The sequence below is a fragment of the Pan paniscus genome, chromosome 19 (assembly GCF_029289425.2).
Source record: "Pan paniscus chromosome 19, NHGRI_mPanPan1-v2.0_pri, whole genome shotgun sequence".
NCBI lineage: Eukaryota > Metazoa > Chordata > Mammalia > Primates > Hominidae > Pan > Pan paniscus.
In genome coordinates this window covers 22,438,682-22,457,475 of record NC_073268.2, presented here as the reverse complement: position 1 = coordinate 22,457,475, position 18,794 = coordinate 22,438,682, and the positions used below count along the sequence as shown (strand labels likewise).

At 53.2% G+C, this 18,794-nt stretch overlaps 1 protein-coding gene and 1 pseudogene across 1 annotated transcript; both read left to right on the top strand.

Annotated features, from left to right (window-relative positions):
- Window positions 1–6,531: 6,531 nt before the first annotated feature.
- Window positions 6,532–8,867, top strand: LOC129394486 (protein tyrosine phosphatase type IVA 2-like; annotated as a pseudogene).
- A 444-nt stretch (window positions 8,868–9,311) lies between these two features.
- On the top strand, window positions 9,312–17,353 carry NAGLU (N-acetyl-alpha-glucosaminidase). Its single transcript, XM_034941819.3, has 6 exons — window positions 9,312–9,727; window positions 10,470–10,617; window positions 11,411–11,557; window positions 11,742–11,827; window positions 14,017–14,273; window positions 15,932–17,353. Exons 1-6 carry the CDS (start codon window positions 9,345–9,347, stop codon window positions 17,140–17,142), a joined length of 2,232 nt encoding a protein of 743 aa, XP_034797710.1. The 5' UTR covers window positions 9,312–9,344; the 3' UTR covers window positions 17,143–17,353.
- Window positions 17,354–18,794: the final 1,441 nt, after the last annotated feature.

The window sequence follows — 18,794 nt, the reverse complement described above, 5'->3', positions numbered from 1 at the left end:
AGGCGCCCGCCACCACGCCCGGCTAATTTTTTGTATTTTTAGTAGAGACGGGGTTTCACCGTGTTAGCCAGGATGGTCTCGATCTCCTGACCTCGTGATCTGCCCGCCTTGGCCTCCCAAAGTGCTGGGATTGCAGGCATGAGCCACCGCGCCCGGCTGCTCCTGTTTTTAAGAGATGTGCCTTTACCCTGATCCCCCTCTTGTGGAACCCCAGGACCCCAGACATCTGTCTGATGAGTCTGTGCCCCGGTCCAGGAAATGCCCCTCATCTTGAGGTCCTAGAACCAGTGTGGGAGAGGGTGGCCTTGGCATGCTTGGCCTGGGGAGTCCCAAGCTTTGTAGAGATAGGGGACAAGTCTATCACCACCTTCACTGGATGGGACTATACTTCTTTCTGCCCCAGGAACCTTGGGTAGAGGGGGCATTGGACCTCAAAGCCAGCTGGCAGCCTCAGCATTTCAGATCAAAGTGGCCTGCCTCTTCAACGTCTCAGCCTACCCAAGGCATGTCCTAGGTGTAGGCTGCTCTCTGGTGGCCAGATAGGGAAGTACTCATTCATCCTTTGGCAAGGTGGGCCGGGATCTGAGCTGGGCTGTGTGATAGGCAGGCAACTGGATTAGACGGGCAGAGACGAAGCAATCCTGGGGTATTCTGGAGCACATGAGCAGAGGGGTAGGCTAGCCAGGAGCAAAAGATGACATGGGCTGGAGAGCACGCAGAGAGCCCAGCCAACTTGCTTCACACACACTACTGGAAAAGTAATGAGTCGTGTCACAACTCAGGCTAGGCGCAGTGGCTTATGCCTGTAATACCAGCACTTTGGGAGGCCAAGGCGGGTGGATCACCTGAGGTCAGGAGTTCAAGACCAGCCTGGCGAAACCCCGTCTCTACTAAAAATACAAAAATTAGCCAGGCAAAACCCCGTCTCTACTAAAAATACAAAAATTAGCCAGCCAATGCATGACAGTAGTCCCAGCTACTCTGGAGGCTGAGACAGGAGATGGCGCCACTGCACTCCAGCCATGGGGGACAGAGCCAGACTCCATCTCAAAAAAAAAAAAAAAAAAGGCGATCAAACAGTACTAAAGGGCCTATTATCAAATAAATAAATAAATAAATAAATAAATAAAGGCTTTCACTCACAGTGTGACTCTCCCCCTCCCTCCCACAACCACTGTTTACAGAGCCTTAAAAAAAAAGCAAACAAACAGATGATAATGTGTTATCTTGCTCTGTCACTCTGTGGCCTGGCCTGCAGTGCTGTGGTGCCATCTGGACTCACTGCAGCCTCGACCTCCCAGGCTCAAGCGATCCTCCCCTCTCAACCTCCCTAGTAGCTGAGACCACAGGTGCATGCCACCATGCCGGGCTAATCTTTGTATTTTTTGTAGAGAAGGGGTTTTGCCATGTTGCCTAGGCTGGTCTCGGACTCCTAGATTCAAGTGATCCGCCTGCCTCAACCTCCTAGGATCGGGGCCGCCGCAACGGGCTAGACTTTTTTTTTTTTTTTTAAGTCAGGGTCTTGCTTTGTTGCTGCCGAGACCAGCTGGGTCAGAGAGACCCTAACCCAGCGGCGCTAGAGGAATTAAAGACACACATACAGAAATATAGAGGTGTGAAGTGGGAAATCAGGGGTCTCACAGCCTTCAGAGCTGAGATCCCTGAACAGAGATTTACCCACATATTTATTAACAGCAAGCCAGTCATTAGCATTGTTTCTATAGATATTAAATTAACTAAAAGTATCCTTTATGGGAAACGAAGGGATGGGCAATTAAAGGAATAGGTTGGGCTAGTTAACTGCAGCAGGAGCATGTCCTTAAGGCACAGATCGTTCATGCTATTGTTTATGGCTTAAGAATGCCTTTAAGCAGTTTTCCACCCTGGGCAGGCCACGTGTTCCTTGCCCTCATTCTGGTAAACTGACAGCCTTCCAGCGTGGGCGTTATGTCCATCCTGAACATGTCAAGTGCTGCAGAGATTTTGTTTATGGCCAGTTTTGGGGCCGGTTTATGGCCTGATTTTGGGGGGCTTGTTCCCAACAGTTGCCTGGCTTGGAGTGCAGTGGTGTGATCATGGCTCACTGCAGCCTCAAACCCCTGGGCTCAAGCCATCCTCCCACCTCAGCCTACTGAGGAGCTAGCTGGGACCACAAACACAGGCCTCTGTGCCCAGATGATTTTTGTAGAGACAGGGTTTTTCCATGTTACCCAGGCTGGTCTCAAACTCCTGGACTCAAGTGTTCCACCTGCCTCAGCCTCCCTAAGTGCTGTGACTACAGGTGTGAGCCACCACATCTAGCACACCTAGTGCAGTCCTTCTAGAGACTGGGCCACTCCCAGCCCCGGAGCAACCTTACTTAAGCCCTCCCCGATCAGATAGGCAGCCTGACAAGTTGCATTTCCTGGGGAAGAGCAGCAAGAACCCTGCTCTGGGAGTCAGGAGTTCCCGATTCTAGCCCAGAGCTGCTTTCCTTACTAGTTATTGATCTTGCCCAACTCACTTCCTGTCTCTGGCTCTGTTTCCCAATCTGTAAAATTGTTACTGGAAAGGGGTCCCAATCTAGACCCAAAGAAAGGTGAGGAGAGCAAAAGTCACCCCCCCAAGACAAAAAGTTCTTATCTGAGCAATTTAGATAAGGAGCAATCCACCAGGCGCAGTGGCTCACACCTGTAATCCCAGCACCTTGGGAGGCCGAGGCGGGTGGATCACGAGGTTAGGAGATTGAGACCATCCTGGCTAACATGGTGAAACCTCGTCTCTACTAAAAATACAAAAAATTAGCTGGGCGTGGTGGCGGGGCGCCTGTAGTCCCAGCTACTCGGGAGGCTGAGGCAGGAGAATGGCATGAACCCGGGAGGCGGAGCTTGCAGTGAGCAGAGATCGAACCACTGCACTCCAGCCTGGGTGATAGAGCAAGACTCCGTCTCAAAAAAAAAAAAAAAAAAGGAGCAATCCAAGGAGCAAAGACCACCTGTTGACCATCAAACAGGCCATCTGGAGGCGAAACTCCTTGCCTGGGGAATTTAGAAGTAATAAAGGCCAGGCATGGTGAATCACACACACTTTGTGAGCACTTTGGGAGCCAAGGCAGGTAGATCACTTGAGGTCAAAAGTTAGAGACCAGCCTGGCCAACATGATGAAACACCCTCCCTACAAAAATTAGCCGGGCGTGATGGTGCATGCCTGTAATCCCAGCTACTCAGGAGACTAAGACAGGAGAATTGGTTGAACCAGCAGGCAGAGGTTGCAGTGAGCTGAGATCAGGCCACTGCACTCCAGCTTGGGCGACAGAGGGAGACTCTGTCTCAAAAGAAAAAAACAAAAAAAAATTCCCTAGTATTTAAAGTCGGCATCTGATTCCAAGCCTCTTTCAACTTTTATAAGTAACTAAAATGTCTATACATTCTTTTTAAAAAAAAAAATACAACAAACACTTATTTCTCACACTTCTGGAGGCTAGGAAGTCCACGATCAAGGTGCTTATAGATTCAGTGTCTGGTGGGGGCTCACTTCCTGCTTTATGAGCTATGCCTTCTCACTGTGGTTTCACGTGGTAGAAAGGGGTAGGGCTTTCTCTCTGGCCTCCCTTACAAAGGCACCAACCCCATTCCTGAGGGCTCTGCCCTCACAACCTAAAATTTCTGTACATTCTATGCCATGCTGAAGCTCATTTTACAACCCTAAGCTCTCACCTTAAGGTCCATACATGCTCCTAAGGAAAATCCACCACAGCGCACTCAGTCCTCCCGTGGAGGCACCTGCTGCACTCTGCTGCAGTGTTCTTCCTTTCTAATAAACTTTCCTTTTCCAAACCTATACTGTTGTCAGTAAGTTCTTTCTTTTTTGAGACCCCTCCCCCCACCCCAAGACATGCCAGTAGTCCCAGCTAGTTGGGATGCTGAGACAGGATATGGCACCACTGCACTCCAGCCTGGGCAACAGAGCGAGACTCCATCTCAAAAAAAAAAAAAAAAAAGGATCAAACAGTACTAAAGACCCTATTATAAAAGTCTTTCACTCACAGTGTCCCTGAATCTCCCCCTCCCTCCCACAACCACTGTTTACAGAGCCTTAAATAAACAGATGATAATGTGTTACCTTGCTCAGTCCCTGGCCTGGAGTGCTGTGGTGCCATCTGGACTCACTGCAGCCTTGACCTCCCAGACTCAAGCGAGCCTACCCTCTCAACCTCCTGAGTAGCTGGGACCACAGGCGCATGCCATCATGCTGGGCTAATCTTTGTATTTTTTGTAGAGAAGGAGGGGTTTTGCCGTGTTGCCCAGGCTGGTCTTGGACTCCTAGACTCAAGTGATCTGCCTGCCTCAACCTCTTAGGATCAGGGGCCACTGCAATGGGCTAGACATTTTTTTTTTTGAGTCAGGGTCTTACTCTGTTGCCTGGCCTGGAGTGCAGTGGTGTGGTCATGGCTCACTGCAGCCTCAAACCCCTGGGTTCAAGCCGTCCTCCTGTCTCAGCCTCCTGAGGAGCTAGCTGGGACCACAAACACAGGCCACTGTGCCCAGATGATTTTTGTAGAGACAGGGTTTCTCCATGTTACCCAGGCTGGTCTCGAACTCCTGGACTTAAGCGCTCCACTTGCCTCGGCCTCCCTAAGTGCTGTGACTACGGGTGTGAGCCACCACATCTAGCACACCTAGTGCAGTCCTTCTGGAGAGTGGGCCACTCCCAGCCCCGGAGCAGCCTTACTCAAGCCCTCCCTGATCAGATAGGCAGCCTGACAAGTTGCACTGCCTGGGGAAGAGCAGCAAGAACCCTGCTCTGGGAGTTAAGAGTTCCCGGTTCTAGCCCAGAGCTGCTTTCCTTACTAGTTATTGATCTTGCCGAAGTCATTTCCTGTCTCTGGCTCTGTTTCCCAATCTGTAAAATTGTTACTGGAAAGCAGTCCCAATCTAGACCCTAAGAAAGGTGAGAGAGCGAACAGGCCCCGGAGACAAAAAGTTCTTATCTGAGCAATTTAGATAAGGAGCAATCTAAGGAGCAAAGACCACATGTTGACCATCAAACAGGCCATCTGGAGGCAAAACTTGTCTGGAGAATTTAGAAGTAATCCCAGCACTTTGGAAGGCTGAGGTAGATGGATCACTTAAGGTCAAGAGTTCGAGGGAGCGGCAGCGGCGGCCGGGCACGGCGCGAGGCGACGCCACAGGACAGCGGCGGCAGCAGGAAACGCAGCGGCGGCCGCAGCAGCAGCAAAACGGATCGGTGGAGAGGCGCCGCCGCCGCCGGGCCGGGCGTCGCGCGCCGAGGCTCGGGGGGAGTCGTCGCAGCCGCCGCCACCGCTACCGCAGCCGCCGCCGCCGCCGCCCAGGTGACTGAGGAGAGAGGCACCTCCTCGCTCCCGCCGCCGGACTTCAATGCCCAGTGCCCAGCTCGCCAGCGTTTTTCGTTGGAATATACGTTGCACATTTATGGCGATTCTGAATGTGAGAGCAGATTTCTGCCAGGCTGAGCACAGCGTTTTCGCTGACAAGTGAGCTTGGAGGTTCTATGTGCCATAATTAACATTGCCTTGAAGACTTCTGGACACCGAGACTGGCCTCAGAAATAGTTGGCTATTTATTTATTTATTTATTTATTTATTTATTTTGAGACGGCGTCTCGCTCTGTCGCCCAGGCTGGAGTGCAGTGGTGTGATCTCAGCTCACTGCAACCTCCGCTTCCTGGGTTCACGCCATTCTCCTGCCTCAGCCTCCTGAGCAGCTGGGAGCACAGGCGCCCGCCACTACGCCCGGCTAATTTTTTGTATTTTTAGTAGAGACGGGGTTTCACCATGCTAGCCAGGATGGTCTCGATCTTCTGACCTCTTGATCCACCCGCCCTGGCCTCCCAAAGTGCTGGGATTACAGGCGTGAGCCACCGCACCCCGGCAGCTTTTTTTTTTTTTTTTTGAGAGAGAGAGTTTCCCTCTGTCGCCCAGGCTAGAGTGCAATGGCGCAATCTCGGCTCACTGCAAGCTCTGCCTGCCGGGTTCAGGCCATTCTCCTGCTTCAGCCTCCTGAGCAGCTGGGACTACAGACGCCCGCCACTGCGCCCGGCTAATTTTTTGTGTTTTTAGTAGAGACGGGGTTTCACCGTGTTAGCCAGGATGGTCTCGATTTCCTGACCTCGTGATCCGCCCGCCTCGGCCTCCCAAAGTGCTGGGATTACAGGCGTGAGCCACCGCGTCCGGCCAGCTTTTTTTTTTTAATTGCAAGCATATTTCTTTGAATGACTCCAGTAAAATTAAGCATCAAGTAAACAAGTGGAAAGTGACCTACACTTTTAACTTGTCTCACTAGTGCCTAAATGTAGTAAAGGCTGCTTCAGTTTTGTATGTAGTTGGGTTTTTTGGAGTCCGAAGGTATCCATCTGCAGAAATTGAGGCCCAAACTGAATTTGGATTCAAGTGGATTCTAAATACTTTGCTTATCTTGAAGAGAGAAGCTTCATAAGGAATAAACAAGTTGAATAGAGAAAACACTGATTGATAATAGGCATTTTCATGGTCTTTTTAATGTTTTCTGTTGTGAAACATTTCAAGATTTATTGATTTTTTTTTTTCACTTTCCCCATCACACTCACAGGCACGCTCACACTTTTTATTTGCCATAGTGAACCGTGTAGCCCCTGTGAAGATCTCCTATGAGAACATGCGTTTTCTGATAACTCACAACCCTACCAATGCTACTCTCAACGAGTTCACAGAGGAACTTAAGAAGTATGGAGTGACGACTTCGGTTTGAGTTTGTGATGCTACATATGATAAAGCTCCAGTTGAAAAAGAAGGAATCCACGTTCTAGATTGGCCATTTGATGATGGAGCTCCATCCCCTAATCAGATAGTAGATGATTGGTTAAACCTGTTAAACACCAAATTTCGTGAAGAGCCAGGTTGCTGTGTTGCAGTGCATTGCGTTGTGGAATTGGGAAGGGCACCTGTGCTGGTTGCACTTGCTTTGATTGAATGTGGAATGAAGTACGTAGATGCAGTTCAGTTTATAAGACAAAAAAGAAGGGGAGTGTTAAATTCCAAACAGCTGCTTTACTTAAGATGCGATTACGCTTCAGAGATACCAGTGGGCATTGCTGTGTTCAGTAGAAAGAAATGTAAATGAAGGCTGACTTGATTGTGGCATTTAGAGGGAACTCCTGGTACCTGGAAATGTGAATCTGGACTCTTACCTGTGTCATGAAAGTAGTGATGGATTCAGTACTCCTCAACCACTCCTAATGATCAGAACAAAAGCAAACAAGAAATCTCTCTATAAAATGAATAAAATGTTTACGAAAAAAAAGAGTTTGAGACCAGCCTGGACAACATGGTGAAATCCCATCCCTACAAAGGTTAACTGGGCTTGGTGGCACGTGCCTGTAATCCCAGCTACTCAGGAGACTGAGACAGGAGAATGGCTTGAACCTGGGTGGCTGAGGTTCCCGTGAGCTGAGATTAAAAAAAAAAAAAAAATCATACTTCCCTAGTATCTAAAGTTGATATCTGATTCCAGGCCTCTTTCAACTTTTTTTGTTTGTTTGTTTGTTTTTTTGAGATGGAGTCTCGCTCTGTCATCCAGGCTGGAATGCAAATGGCACGATCTTGGCTCACTGCAACTTCCACCTCCAGCGTTCAAGCGATTCTCCTGCCTCAGCTTCCCAAGTAGCTGGGACTACAGGCGTGTGCCACCAAGCCTGGCTAACTTTTTTTTTTTTTTTGAGAGGGAGTCTTGCTCTGTCCCCCAGGCTGGAGTGCAGTGGTGTGATCTCGGCTCACTGCAACCTCCGCCTCTCCGGTTCACGCCATTCTCCTGCCTTAGCCTCCCGAGTAGCTGGGAGTACAGGCGCCCGCCAACACGCCCGGCTAATTTTTTGTATTTTTAGTAGAGATGGAGTTTCACCGTGTTAGCCAGGAGGGTCTCGATCTCCTGACCTCGTATCCGCCCGTCTTGGCCTCCCAAAGTGCTGGGATTACAGGCGTGAGCCACCGCGCCCAGCACCTGGCTAACTTTTGTATTTTAGTACAGACGGGGTTTCACTGTATGTTGGCCAGGCTGGTCTCAAACCCCTGACTTGAGGTGACCTGCAAGCCTCAGCCTCCCAGAGTGCTGGGATTACAGGCGTAAGCCACCGCTCCTGGCCTAAGGTTGGCTATTTTTATGGTTATTTCTTGATTATATGATAAACAAGGGGTGGGTTAGTAATGAATTTTTCAGAAAAGGGGTGGGGATCCCCCCCAACTGAAGGTTCCTCCACTGTTTAGACCATATAGGGTAACTTCTGGACGTTGCCATGGCATTTGTAAACTGCCTGGCGCTGCTAGGAGTGTCTTTAGCATACTAATGCATTATAATTAGCGTATAATGAGCAGTGAGGACGATCAGAGGTCACCTTCCTGTCTTGGTTTTGGCAGGTTTTGACCAGTTTCTTTGCTGCATTCTGTTTTATCAGCGGGGTCTTGTGACCTTTTACCTTGTGCTGACCTCCTGTCTCATCCTGTGACGAAGAAGGCCTAACCTCCTGGGAATTCAGCCCAGCAGGTCTCTGCCTCATGTTACCCAGCCCCTGTTCAAGATGGAGTCGCTCTGGTTGGAAACTTCTGACAAAATGACAGCTCCTGTCATGTTGCTGCTGCTGCCGCCAATGGACAGCCTTTAACGTGCCCGCCAGCCCTGCTCCACGGCCGGCCTGAGCTCACATGGCCCCATCCCTCCTCGAACCTCCTAGCCTGTTACTCAAATCTGCAAGTTCTCTGCCTTCTCAGGGCCTTCAATAAATGCATTTCTTCTGTCTGGAAGGCTCTTCCTTTCCCTCTTCTAGCCAATTCCTATTCATCCCTGAGTTTCAGATTAAAAGTCACTTCCTTTGGAAACCTTACTTCGTTACTTCGCTACTTACTGCACTACTTCGCAGCATCACAACTATGATGGAAATCCTTACTTACGTTAAATATCTGGTTTCTAGGTCACCTCCCTGACGGGGACGGTAGGGACCGTCTTCTCGTTCATCAGTAGGGAAGTAGCTATGGCAGTGCCTGATACAAAATAAACTCCAAATGTGTATTTATTAGATGGTTGGATGGAAGTTATTTGCGTGTGAAAGCGCGTTTTACCCGAAGGCGCTCTGTGAGGGCCAGCGGGTCCCCTTCGGCCCTGGAGCCAGGGTCACACGCTCCCCACCGCGTGCGGTCACGAGACGCCCCCAAGGGAGTATCCTGGTACCCGGAAGCCGCGACTCCTGGCCCTGAGCCCGGGCTTGGCCTTCGGGTCCACGTGGCCGGAGGCCGGCAGCTGATTGGACGCGGGCCGCCCCACCCCCTGGCCGTCGCGGGATCCGCAGGACTGAGACCATGGAGGCGGTGGCGGTGGCCGCGGCGGTGGGGGTCCTTCTCCTGGCCGGGGCCGGGGGCGCGGCAGGCGACGAGGCCCGGGAGGCGGCGGCCGTGCGGGCGCTCGTGGCCCGGCTGCTGGGGCCAGGCCCCGCGGCCGACTTCTCCGTGTCGGTGGAGCGCGCTCTGGCTGCCAAGCCAGGCTTGGACACCTACAGCCTGGGCGGCGGCGGCGCGGCGCGCGTGCGGGTGCGCGGCTCCACGGGCGTGGCGGCTGCCGCGGGCCTGCACCGCTACCTGCGCGACTTCTGTGGCTGCCACGTGGCCTGGTCCGGCTCTCAGCTGCGCCTGCCGCGGCCACTGCCCGCCGTGCCGGGGGAGCTGACCGAGGCCACGCCCAACAGGTACCGCCCCGAAGCTTCCCCGCGTCCGCCCGAGGCGCTTACCCCCTCCCGGAGCCGCTGCCACCCAAATCGGGAGGCTGAGCGGGGAGCGCTGGCCGGAAGGCCCAGCTGCGCCGCCTCCAGCAGCTGTGTGGCCTTGAGCCAGCCACTCTGCCTTTCAGAGCCTCGGCTGGCCCACCTGAAAAACGGAAAGAAGACGCCTACCGTGCAGTGTTATTGTGAGGATTTGCACGATGATGGGCATAGAATTTGTGGTGCACAATTGGTGATGAGTGAATTTTCTTGCCTTCCTCCCCCACCTTCTCTTTGAACCTGCGGGCTGAGGAAGGACGCCTCCATCCCCCACCCCACAGGCCTGTGTTCCAGCGCCTGCCACACTATGGAGTGATGTGTTCACACAGCTGTCCTCCCCTGCCCATCTGTTAGACTGTGGGGGCAGGGATTCCCCGTTCCAGGAAAACACCGTGCAGAGGAGGGGCTCTGGCAGTGTGGCATGAAAGTGGAATATGCCACCCAAATACCCGCCAGGCTAGAGGGCCCTGGGAGAGTGCAGGGGACGAGTGCCTCAGAAGCCCAGCCCGGGTACCTGGTCTCAGCTCCACCTGGGGTGGGTCCCAGTGTGCAGCAGAAGGGCCGAGTTTGGAGCCCCTCTCCTCTCCTCTAGGTGGGGGATGGGGGATTTGTTCCAGGGCCGTGTACCCTCCAGGGTGGGATGCGCCCCTGCTCATGACACTGCCCGCAGGTACCGCTATTACCAGAATGTGTGCACGCAAAGCTACTCCTTCGTGTGGTGGGACTGGGCCCGCTGGGAGCGAGAGATAGACTGGATGGCGCTGAATGGCATCAACCTGGCACTGGCCTGGAGCGGCCAGGAGGCCATCTGGCAGCGGGTGCGTGCCCACTGTCCCCTCCCCACCCTCCTCTATGGCGGGAGCCACCCTAGGTGTTTTCACCCGCCCCCCAGCATGGGCGCAGTGTCTCTCTCTAGAAGTGCTTTCAGCGTGCACAATGGCTTGGGCCTCCTAAAAACTGAGGCTTCCGGCCGGGCGCGGTGGCTCACGCCTGTAATCCCAGCACTTTGGGAGGCCTAGGCGGGCGGATCAGGAGTTCAGGAGATCGAGACCATCCTGGCCAACATTGTGAAACCCCGTCTCTACTAAAATACAAAGAATTAGCAACCTGGGCAACAGAGCGAGACTCTTTCTAAAAAAAAAAAAAAAACTGAGGCTTCCAGTTTGAGGAGTGGGGCTCCTTCCCCCATCTCCCCTATGCAGCCAATCACCTGGTCCCTTGGATCCAACTCATGGGCAGCTCTAGATCTGCCTCCCTGGAAGCTTCTGTGCTGCAACGGCTGCTCCAGGCGCTGCTTAAGCTCTTCACACAGCTGCCCTGCCCTTCCATCTGGCACTCTTGCTCCATGAAGCCTTCTAAGGCCTTCCTCTTGGGGGAAAGCCCCTTTGTGCCCCATCTCCTCACCCATGCGACAAAGGCGACACAGTGAACTCACCTACTCACAGGTCTCTTTCCTCTGGGCTGTGGGCTCCTTGATGGCAGGGTTCGGATTTTGTCTCAGTAGCCCTAGCGCCCAGCACAAAGAAGCAATGAGTGAATGGTTGTTGAATGAATGAATGAATGAATGAACGAAGATGAATATATTTCTATGTGTGGGCCCTTCTTCCTCAGGTGTACCTGGCCTTGGGCCTGACCCAGGCAGAGATCAATGAGTTCTTTACTGGTCCTGCCTTCCTGGCCTGGGGGCGAATGGGCAACCTGCACACCTGGGATGGCCCCCTGCCCCCCTCCTGGCACATCAAGCAGCTTTACCTGCAGGTAAAAGGATGGAAAAGGGAAGGGGCAGAATCGGTGATAGATGGTCATGGGCCCAGGAAGGGTGGTATTAGGCCGGCCCCAGGGCTCTTAACTGAGGCGGGGGGCTCCGTGTATCCTGGGAGATGAGGGCCTTCTCATAGGACAGCAGTGGCCATGCTCACCACCCTTCCTTCTGTTCTTCCAGCACCGGGTCCTGGACCAGATGCGCTCCTTCGGCATGACCCCAGTGCTGCCTGCATTCGCGGGGCATGTTCCCGAGGCTGTCACCAGGTGAGGTTCCGCTCACCCCCTCCACTTAGCTCAGAGAGGGAATTTTATTCCCTTCTAGAACATGATTTAAAAACTTAAGCTCTGGGCCGGGCGCAGTGGCTCACGCCTGTAATCCCAGCACTTTGGGAGGCCAAGTTGGCTGGATCACCTGAGGTCAGGAGTTCGAGACCAGCCTGGCCAACATGGTGAAACCCTGTCTCTACTAAAAATATAAAAATTAGCTGGGCATGGTGGCATGCGCCTGTAATCCCATCTACTTAGGAGGCTGAGACAGGAGAATTGCTTAAACCTGGGAGGCAGACGTTGCAGTGAGTAGAGATCACGCCATTGCACTCCAGCCTGGGCGACGAGCGAAACTCTGTCTCAAACAAACAAACAAGCTCTGGACGTAGGCCTGGGTTTGATTTCTGACTCTGCTACTAATTAGCTGTGTGACTTCGGGCAGATGACATGACTGCTCTGTGCCTCAGTTTCCTTACTTGTAAAATGGGATCTCTACCCACTTTGCTGTAGGGTTTGTAATTATCTCTCGATCTATCTGTGACTTTGCACAGAGTGCTAGCAAATGGCAGCCCTTAGGAGTGGCAGCAGGGGTGCTCCAGTGTCCCTTGTCCCTCCTGTTCCTCTGTGCTTCCCAGCCATCCTCTCACATGTGGTTGGGAAAAGTCTTCAAGGCCCACCTGAGACCTCCCCTCCTTCAGGAAGCCTTGCTAGTGCCCCCCATGACCTCCTTTGCACCTGCTAGTGTCTGGCTCCCATACTCTCGTAGGACTTAATGCATGCCAGTGGCCTCCCTGCCCGCCTCTTTGCCCCCATCACCAGGTGGCAGGAAACTCACTCATTCATTCAATAAACTTGGTCCAGCTGTCTGAGGCTGCCAGAACTGGCTGTGCTGGGTCCTGGGAGGCGGCAAGAAAGGTGCCCAAGGGCTTACCCCTGATAGGGGAGATATGTTGGCTGAAGGATACAATGTGGGGACAAGGACAGGAATATATGTGTGTTCCGCTCTCCTCTGCCGGGAGAGAGGGGCAGGAAGGGCTCAGGGCAGAGCCCAGCCTTGAAAAATGAGTGTTGCTTGGACGGACGCTTGGCTAATGCTTGTAATCCTAGCGTTTTGGGAGGCTGAGGCGTATGGATCACCTGCGGTCAGGAGTTAAAGACCAGCCTGGCCAACATGGCGAAACCCCATCTCTACTAAAAGTACAAAAATTAGCCAGGCGTGGTGGCGGGCTCCTGTAATCCCAGCTACTCGGTAGGCTGAGGCAGGAGAATCTCTTGAAGCCAGGGGCCAGAGACTGCAGTGAGCCGAGATCACACCACTTCACTCCAGCCTGGGTGACAGAGTGAGACTCCGTCTCAAAAAAAAAAAAAAAAAGAAAGAAAATTAAACACCTCATGTTCTCACTCATAGTGGGAGTTGAACAATGAGAACAACATGGACACAGGAAGGGGAACATCACACACCAGGGCCTTTCGCGGTGTGGGGGTCAAGGGGAGGAGTAGCATTGGGACAAATACTTAATGCATGCGGGGCTGAAAACCTAGATGACGGGTTGATGGGTGCAGCAAACCACCATGGCACATGTATACCTATGCAACAAACCTGCATGTTCTGCACAGAACTGAACTGAAAGTATAATTAAAAAAAAAAAAAAAAAGCTGGGTGCGGTGGCCCACACCTGTAATCCCAGCACTTTGGGAGGCCGAGACGGGCGGATCACAGGGTCAGCAGATCGAGACCATCCTGGCTAACACAGTGAAACTCAGTCTCTACTAAAAATACAAAAAATTAGCCGGGTGTGGTGGCGGGCACCTGTAGTCCCAGCTACTAGGGAGGCTGAGGCAGGAGAAGGGCATGAACCCGGGAGGCGGAGCTTGCAGTGAGCTGAGAATGCGCCACTGCACTCCAGCCTGGGGGACAGAGTGAGACTCTGCCTCAAAAAAAAAAAAAAGAAAGAAAAAGGAGCGTTGCTTGTTTCAGGCCACAAGAAGGGGAGAGATAGTGAAAGTTTTTCAGAGAAGGTGGCCAGGGAAGGAGAAGAAAGGACTGTAGGCAGAGAGCATAGCCTGTACAAAGCCATAGAGGCAAGAGAAACCAGGAGCTGTAGAGAAGTTGGCAAGGCTGGTGAACACTATGGTGAACACTATGGCGGCTTCCATGAAATGTCTGAGCTTTTGCTCCCCACTAGGGTGTTCCCTCAGGTCAATGTCACGAAGATGGGCAGTTGGGGCCACTTTAACTGTTCCTACTCCTGCTCCTTCCTTCTGGCTCCGGAAGACCCCATATTCCCCATCATCGGGAGCCTCTTCCTGCGAGAGCTGATCAAAGAGTTTGGCACAGACCACATCTATGGGGCCGACACTTTCAATGAGATGCAGCCACCTTCCTCAGAGCCCTCCTACCTTGCCGCAGCCACCACTGCCGTCTATGAGGCCATGACTGCAGGTACAGTGCCTGGGTGGGGTGGGAGAGCCCCCCAGACCCTCAAAAAGAAGGGAGTAGCAGATGTCAGTAGGGGTAGGCAGAGGGACTGGAATAATGCCTCGCCATAACACACAGTACTTTATAGTTTACCAAGCACGTGTACACATGCGTTGTCTCAGTGAATCCCACTGTGGTTGAGAGGTGAGCTCTGGAAGCCGACAACCTGGGTCACACCTCGCGCTCCTATTTCCTGGCCGTGTGACTTATGACTCATGACCTCCTTCCCAGTGTCTCATTTGCTTTTCCTGTAAACTGGGACTACCTCATAGGTAGAATAACGCCTGGCCCAGAGCAAAGGCCACTAAGAGCTAGCTATGAACAAGGATTTTGTTTCATCTCTGCGTGGTTGCTGAAGTAGGCACTGCAGGCAGGAGGTGAGTGGATGTGCCTAAAGGCACTAAGTGCGCATCCTGCTACAAAACTGTGAAGCCAGGGCTCCTTCCTGCCACTTAAAGGAGGAGTGGAGGGGAGGGCGCCCAAGTCAGGAATGACTTAGTGGAGAGGCGTCTGTGTTGGCCAGGAAGGGAACAGATCAGCTCAGCCTTTCTTGAGCAGTACTGTTCCAAGTGTGACCCAAAACCAGCAGCAGCAGCAGCAGCAGCCCGAGCTGTGAGATGGCAAATTCTCAGGCCCTACCCAAGACCTGAAGCAGAAGCTACATTTTTTTTTTTTTGAGACAGATTTCACTCTGTTGCTGAGGCTGGAGCACAGTGGCACAATCTCATCTCACTGCAACCTTCGTCTCCTAGGTTCAAGCGATTCTCCTGCCTCAGCCTCCCGAGTAGCTGGGATTACAGGCGCCCCCCCACCACACTCGGCTAATTTTTGTATTTTTAGTAGAGACGGGGTTTCGCTATGTATGTCAAGCTGGTTTCAAACTCCTGACCTCAAATGATTCGCCCACTTCAGCCTCCCAAAGTGCTGGGATTACAGGTGTGAGCCACCTTGCCTGGCCAATTTTTGTATTTTTAGTAGAAACAGGTTTCACCATGGTGGCCAGACTGGTCTCAAACTCCTGACCTCAGGTGAACTGCCCACCTCAGCCTCCCAAAGTACTGGTATTACAGGCGTGATCCACTGCGACTGGCCTTGATTTTGTTTTTGAGACAGACTCTTACTCTGTCGCCCAGACTGGAGTGCAGTGGCACAATCTCAGCTCACTGCAACTTCTGCCTCATGGGTTCAAGTGATTCTTGTGCCTCTGCCTCCCGAGTAGCCGGGATTACAGGCACCTGCCATTACGCTAGGCTAATTTTTGTATTTTTAGTATAGACAGGGTTTCCCCACATTGGCCAGGCTGGTCTGGAACTCCTGGGCTCAAGTGATCCACCTGCTTCAGCCCCTCAGAGTACTGGGATTATAGGTGTGGGCCACCACGCCCATTCAGAAACCTCCATGTTTTAAGGAGCCCTCTGGGTAACTCTCATGTTCACCCAAGCTGCTGAACCCTGTCCTGGAGTTTTCAGGGGGACGCGTATGTGCCACAGAGCGTCCCGCTGGTGGGGGTCATGGGAAGCCATGACCTGGGATAGACAGTCATCTGTAGAGTGGGGTGAACATTCCCTGGGCCCTCTGTTTCATCACTCCTCTTCTCTGTTCCCCCTACCTCCTGTCCACAGTGGATACTGAGGCTGTGTGGCTGCTCCAAGGCTGGCTCTTCCAGCACCAGCCGCAGTTCTGGGGGCCCGCCCAGATCAGGGCTGTGCTGGGAGCTGTGCCCCGTGGCCGCCTCCTGGTTCTGGACCTGTTTGCTGAGAGCCAGCCTGTGTATACCCGCACTGCCTCCTTCCAGGGCCAGCCCTTCATCTGGTGCATGCTGCACAACTTTGGGGGAAACCATGGTCTTTTTGGAGCCCTAGAGGCTGTGAACGAAGGCCCAGAAGCTGCCCGCCTCTTCCCCAACTCCACCATGGTAGGCACGGGCATGGCCCCCGAGGGCATCAGCCAGAACGAAGTGGTCTATTCCCTCATGGCTGAGCTGGGCTGGCGAAAGGACCCAGTGCCAGATTTGGCAGCCTGGGTGACCAGCTTTGCTGCCCGGCGGTATGGGGTCTCCCACCCGGACGCAGGGGCAGCGTGGAGGCTACTGCTCCGGAGTGTGTACAACTGCTCCGGGGAGGCCTGCAGGGGCCACAATCGTAGCCCGCTGGTCAGGCGGCCGTCCCTACAGATGAATACCAGCATCTGGTACAACCGATCTGATGTGTTTGAGGCCTGGCGGCTGCTGCTCACATCTGCTCCCTCCCTGGCCACCAGCCCCGCCTTCCGCTACGACCTGCTGGACCTCACTCGGCAGGCGGTGCAGGAGCTGGTCAGCTTGTACTATGAGGAGGCAAGAAGCGCCTACCTGAGCAAGGAGCTGGCCTCCCTGTTGAGGGCTGGAGGCGTCCTGGCCTATGAGCTGCTGCCGGCACTGGACGAGGTGCTGGCTAGTGACAGCCGCTTCTTGCTGGGCAGCTGGCTAGAGCAGGCCCGAGCAGCGGCAGTCAGTGAGGCCGAGGCCGATTTCTACGAGCAGAACAGCCGCTACCAGCTGACCTTGTGGGGGCCAGAAGGCAACATCCTGGACTATGCCAACAAGCAGCTGGCGGGGTTGGTGGCCAACTACTACACCCCTCGCTGGCGGCTTTTCCTGGAGGCGCTGGCTGACAGTGTGGCCCAGGGCATCCCTTTCCAACAGCACCAGTTTGACAAAAATGTCTTCCAACTGGAGCAGGCCTTCGTTCTCAGCAAGCAGAGGTACCCCAGCCAGCCGCGAGGAGACACTGTGGACCTGGCCAAGAAGATCTTCCTCAAATATTACCCCCGCTGGGTGGCCGGCTCTTGGTGATAGATTTGCCACCACTGGGCCTTGTTTTCTGCTAATTCCAGGGCAGATTCCAGGGCCCAGAGCTGGACAGACATCACAGGATAACCCAGGCCTGGGAGGAGGCCCCACGGCCTGCTGGTGGGGTCTGACCTGGGGGGATTGGAGGGAAATGACCTGCCCTCCACCACCACCCAAAGTGTAGGATTAAAGTACTGTTTTCTTTCCACTTAAACTGATGAGTCCCCTGGGTCTGTCAAAATGAGAAGGTCACTGCTGCCACGCTTGGGAGGACTCAGGGCTATAGCATGGCCCTGGGGTGGGACCTGTTCTCCCATCCCTTGCCTCACGTCCCTGTTTTTGTTTGTTTGTTTGTTTGTGACGGAGCCTTGGTCTGTTGCCCAGGCTTGAGTACAATGGCACAGTCTCGGCTCACTGCAACCTCCGCCTCCTGGGTTCAAGCAATTCTTGTGCCTCAGCCTCCCGGGTAGCTGGGACTATAGGCATGCACCACCACGCCAGGCTAATTTTTTTTTTTTCCAAGATGGAGTCTTGCTCTGTCGCCCAGGTTGGAGTTTAGTGGCACCATATTGGTTTACTGCAACCTCTGCCTCCCGGGTTCAAGCAATTCTCCTGCCTCAGTCTACCAGGGAGTTAGGACTACAGGCCTGTGCCATCACGCCCGGCTAATTTTTGTATTTTTCATAGAGATGAGGTTTCACCATGTTGGCCAGGCTGGTCTTTAACTCCTGAACTCAAGTGATCCACCTGCCTCGGCCTTCCAAAGTGCTGGGATTACAGGAGTGAGCCACCGTGCCCGGCCACGTCTCTCTTTTTAACACTAATGTTACCCTGACCTTTGAACATAGAATGCCCTTCTGTTGCAGGAAAACCTCTTTTCAAACCATGTTTGTCCTTTGCTGGCATGCCACAGCAACAGTCACCAACACAGAAGACTTCTGTGACCAAATATTTGGAGGATTTTCCCCACACACACCAAGCAGCAGACATCAGCTGGGTGTCCTCCAATTCAGTTCCAATGTAATCAACCAGAGACAGCATCAGATCCCACAGGGTTAGGGTGCAGACCCATGAGACTACCCCCTCCTTCCCAACGGTTACAAGTCCTGATCCCTGGAACTTCTGACTAACTGGCTTCAAGTTGGAGTTCCCATGACCCCCTTCCCCTCTTTGGAGTCAACTCATTTGCGACAGCGACCCACGAAACACAGGGAAATCCTTATTATGTTTATTGCTTTATTACAGAGGAAAAAATTTTTTTCTTTCTTTTTTGAGACAGGGTCTCACTCTGTCATCCAGAATGACTGCAGTGGCAGGATCTGGCTCCGTCACCCAGGCTGGAGTGCAGTGGCATGATCTCGGCTCACTACAGCCTCCATCCCCCCAAACCCCACGCCTCAGCGCCCCACCCCGCAAGTGGCTGGGACTCTAAGCATACACCACCACACCCAGCTAATTTTTTTGTAGTTTTTGCAAAGACGGGGGTCTCATTCTGTTGCCCTGGCTGGTCTTGAACTCCTGAGCTCCAGCAATCCCCTTGCCTTGGCCTCCCAAAGTGCTGGGATTACAGGCATCAGCCACCGTGCCCAACCTCAAAGGATATTTTAAAGGATAGAAATAAACAGCCATATGAAGAGATACAGACGGGGCGGTCT

Excerpts from the sequence above, each read along its gene's own strand:
- NAGLU (XM_034941819.3), top strand. The coding sequence starts at position 9,345 with ATGGAGGCGGTGGCGGTGGCCGCGGCGGTGGGGGTCCTTCTCCTGGCC. Across the intron at positions 9,728-10,469 it reads ACCGAGGCCACGCCCAACAG|GTACCGCTATTACCAGAATG; the intron begins GTACCGCCCCGA and ends CACTGCCCGCAG. Across the intron at positions 10,618-11,410 it reads AGGAGGCCATCTGGCAGCGG|GTGTACCTGGCCTTGGGCCT; the intron begins GTGCGTGCCCAC and ends CTTCTTCCTCAG.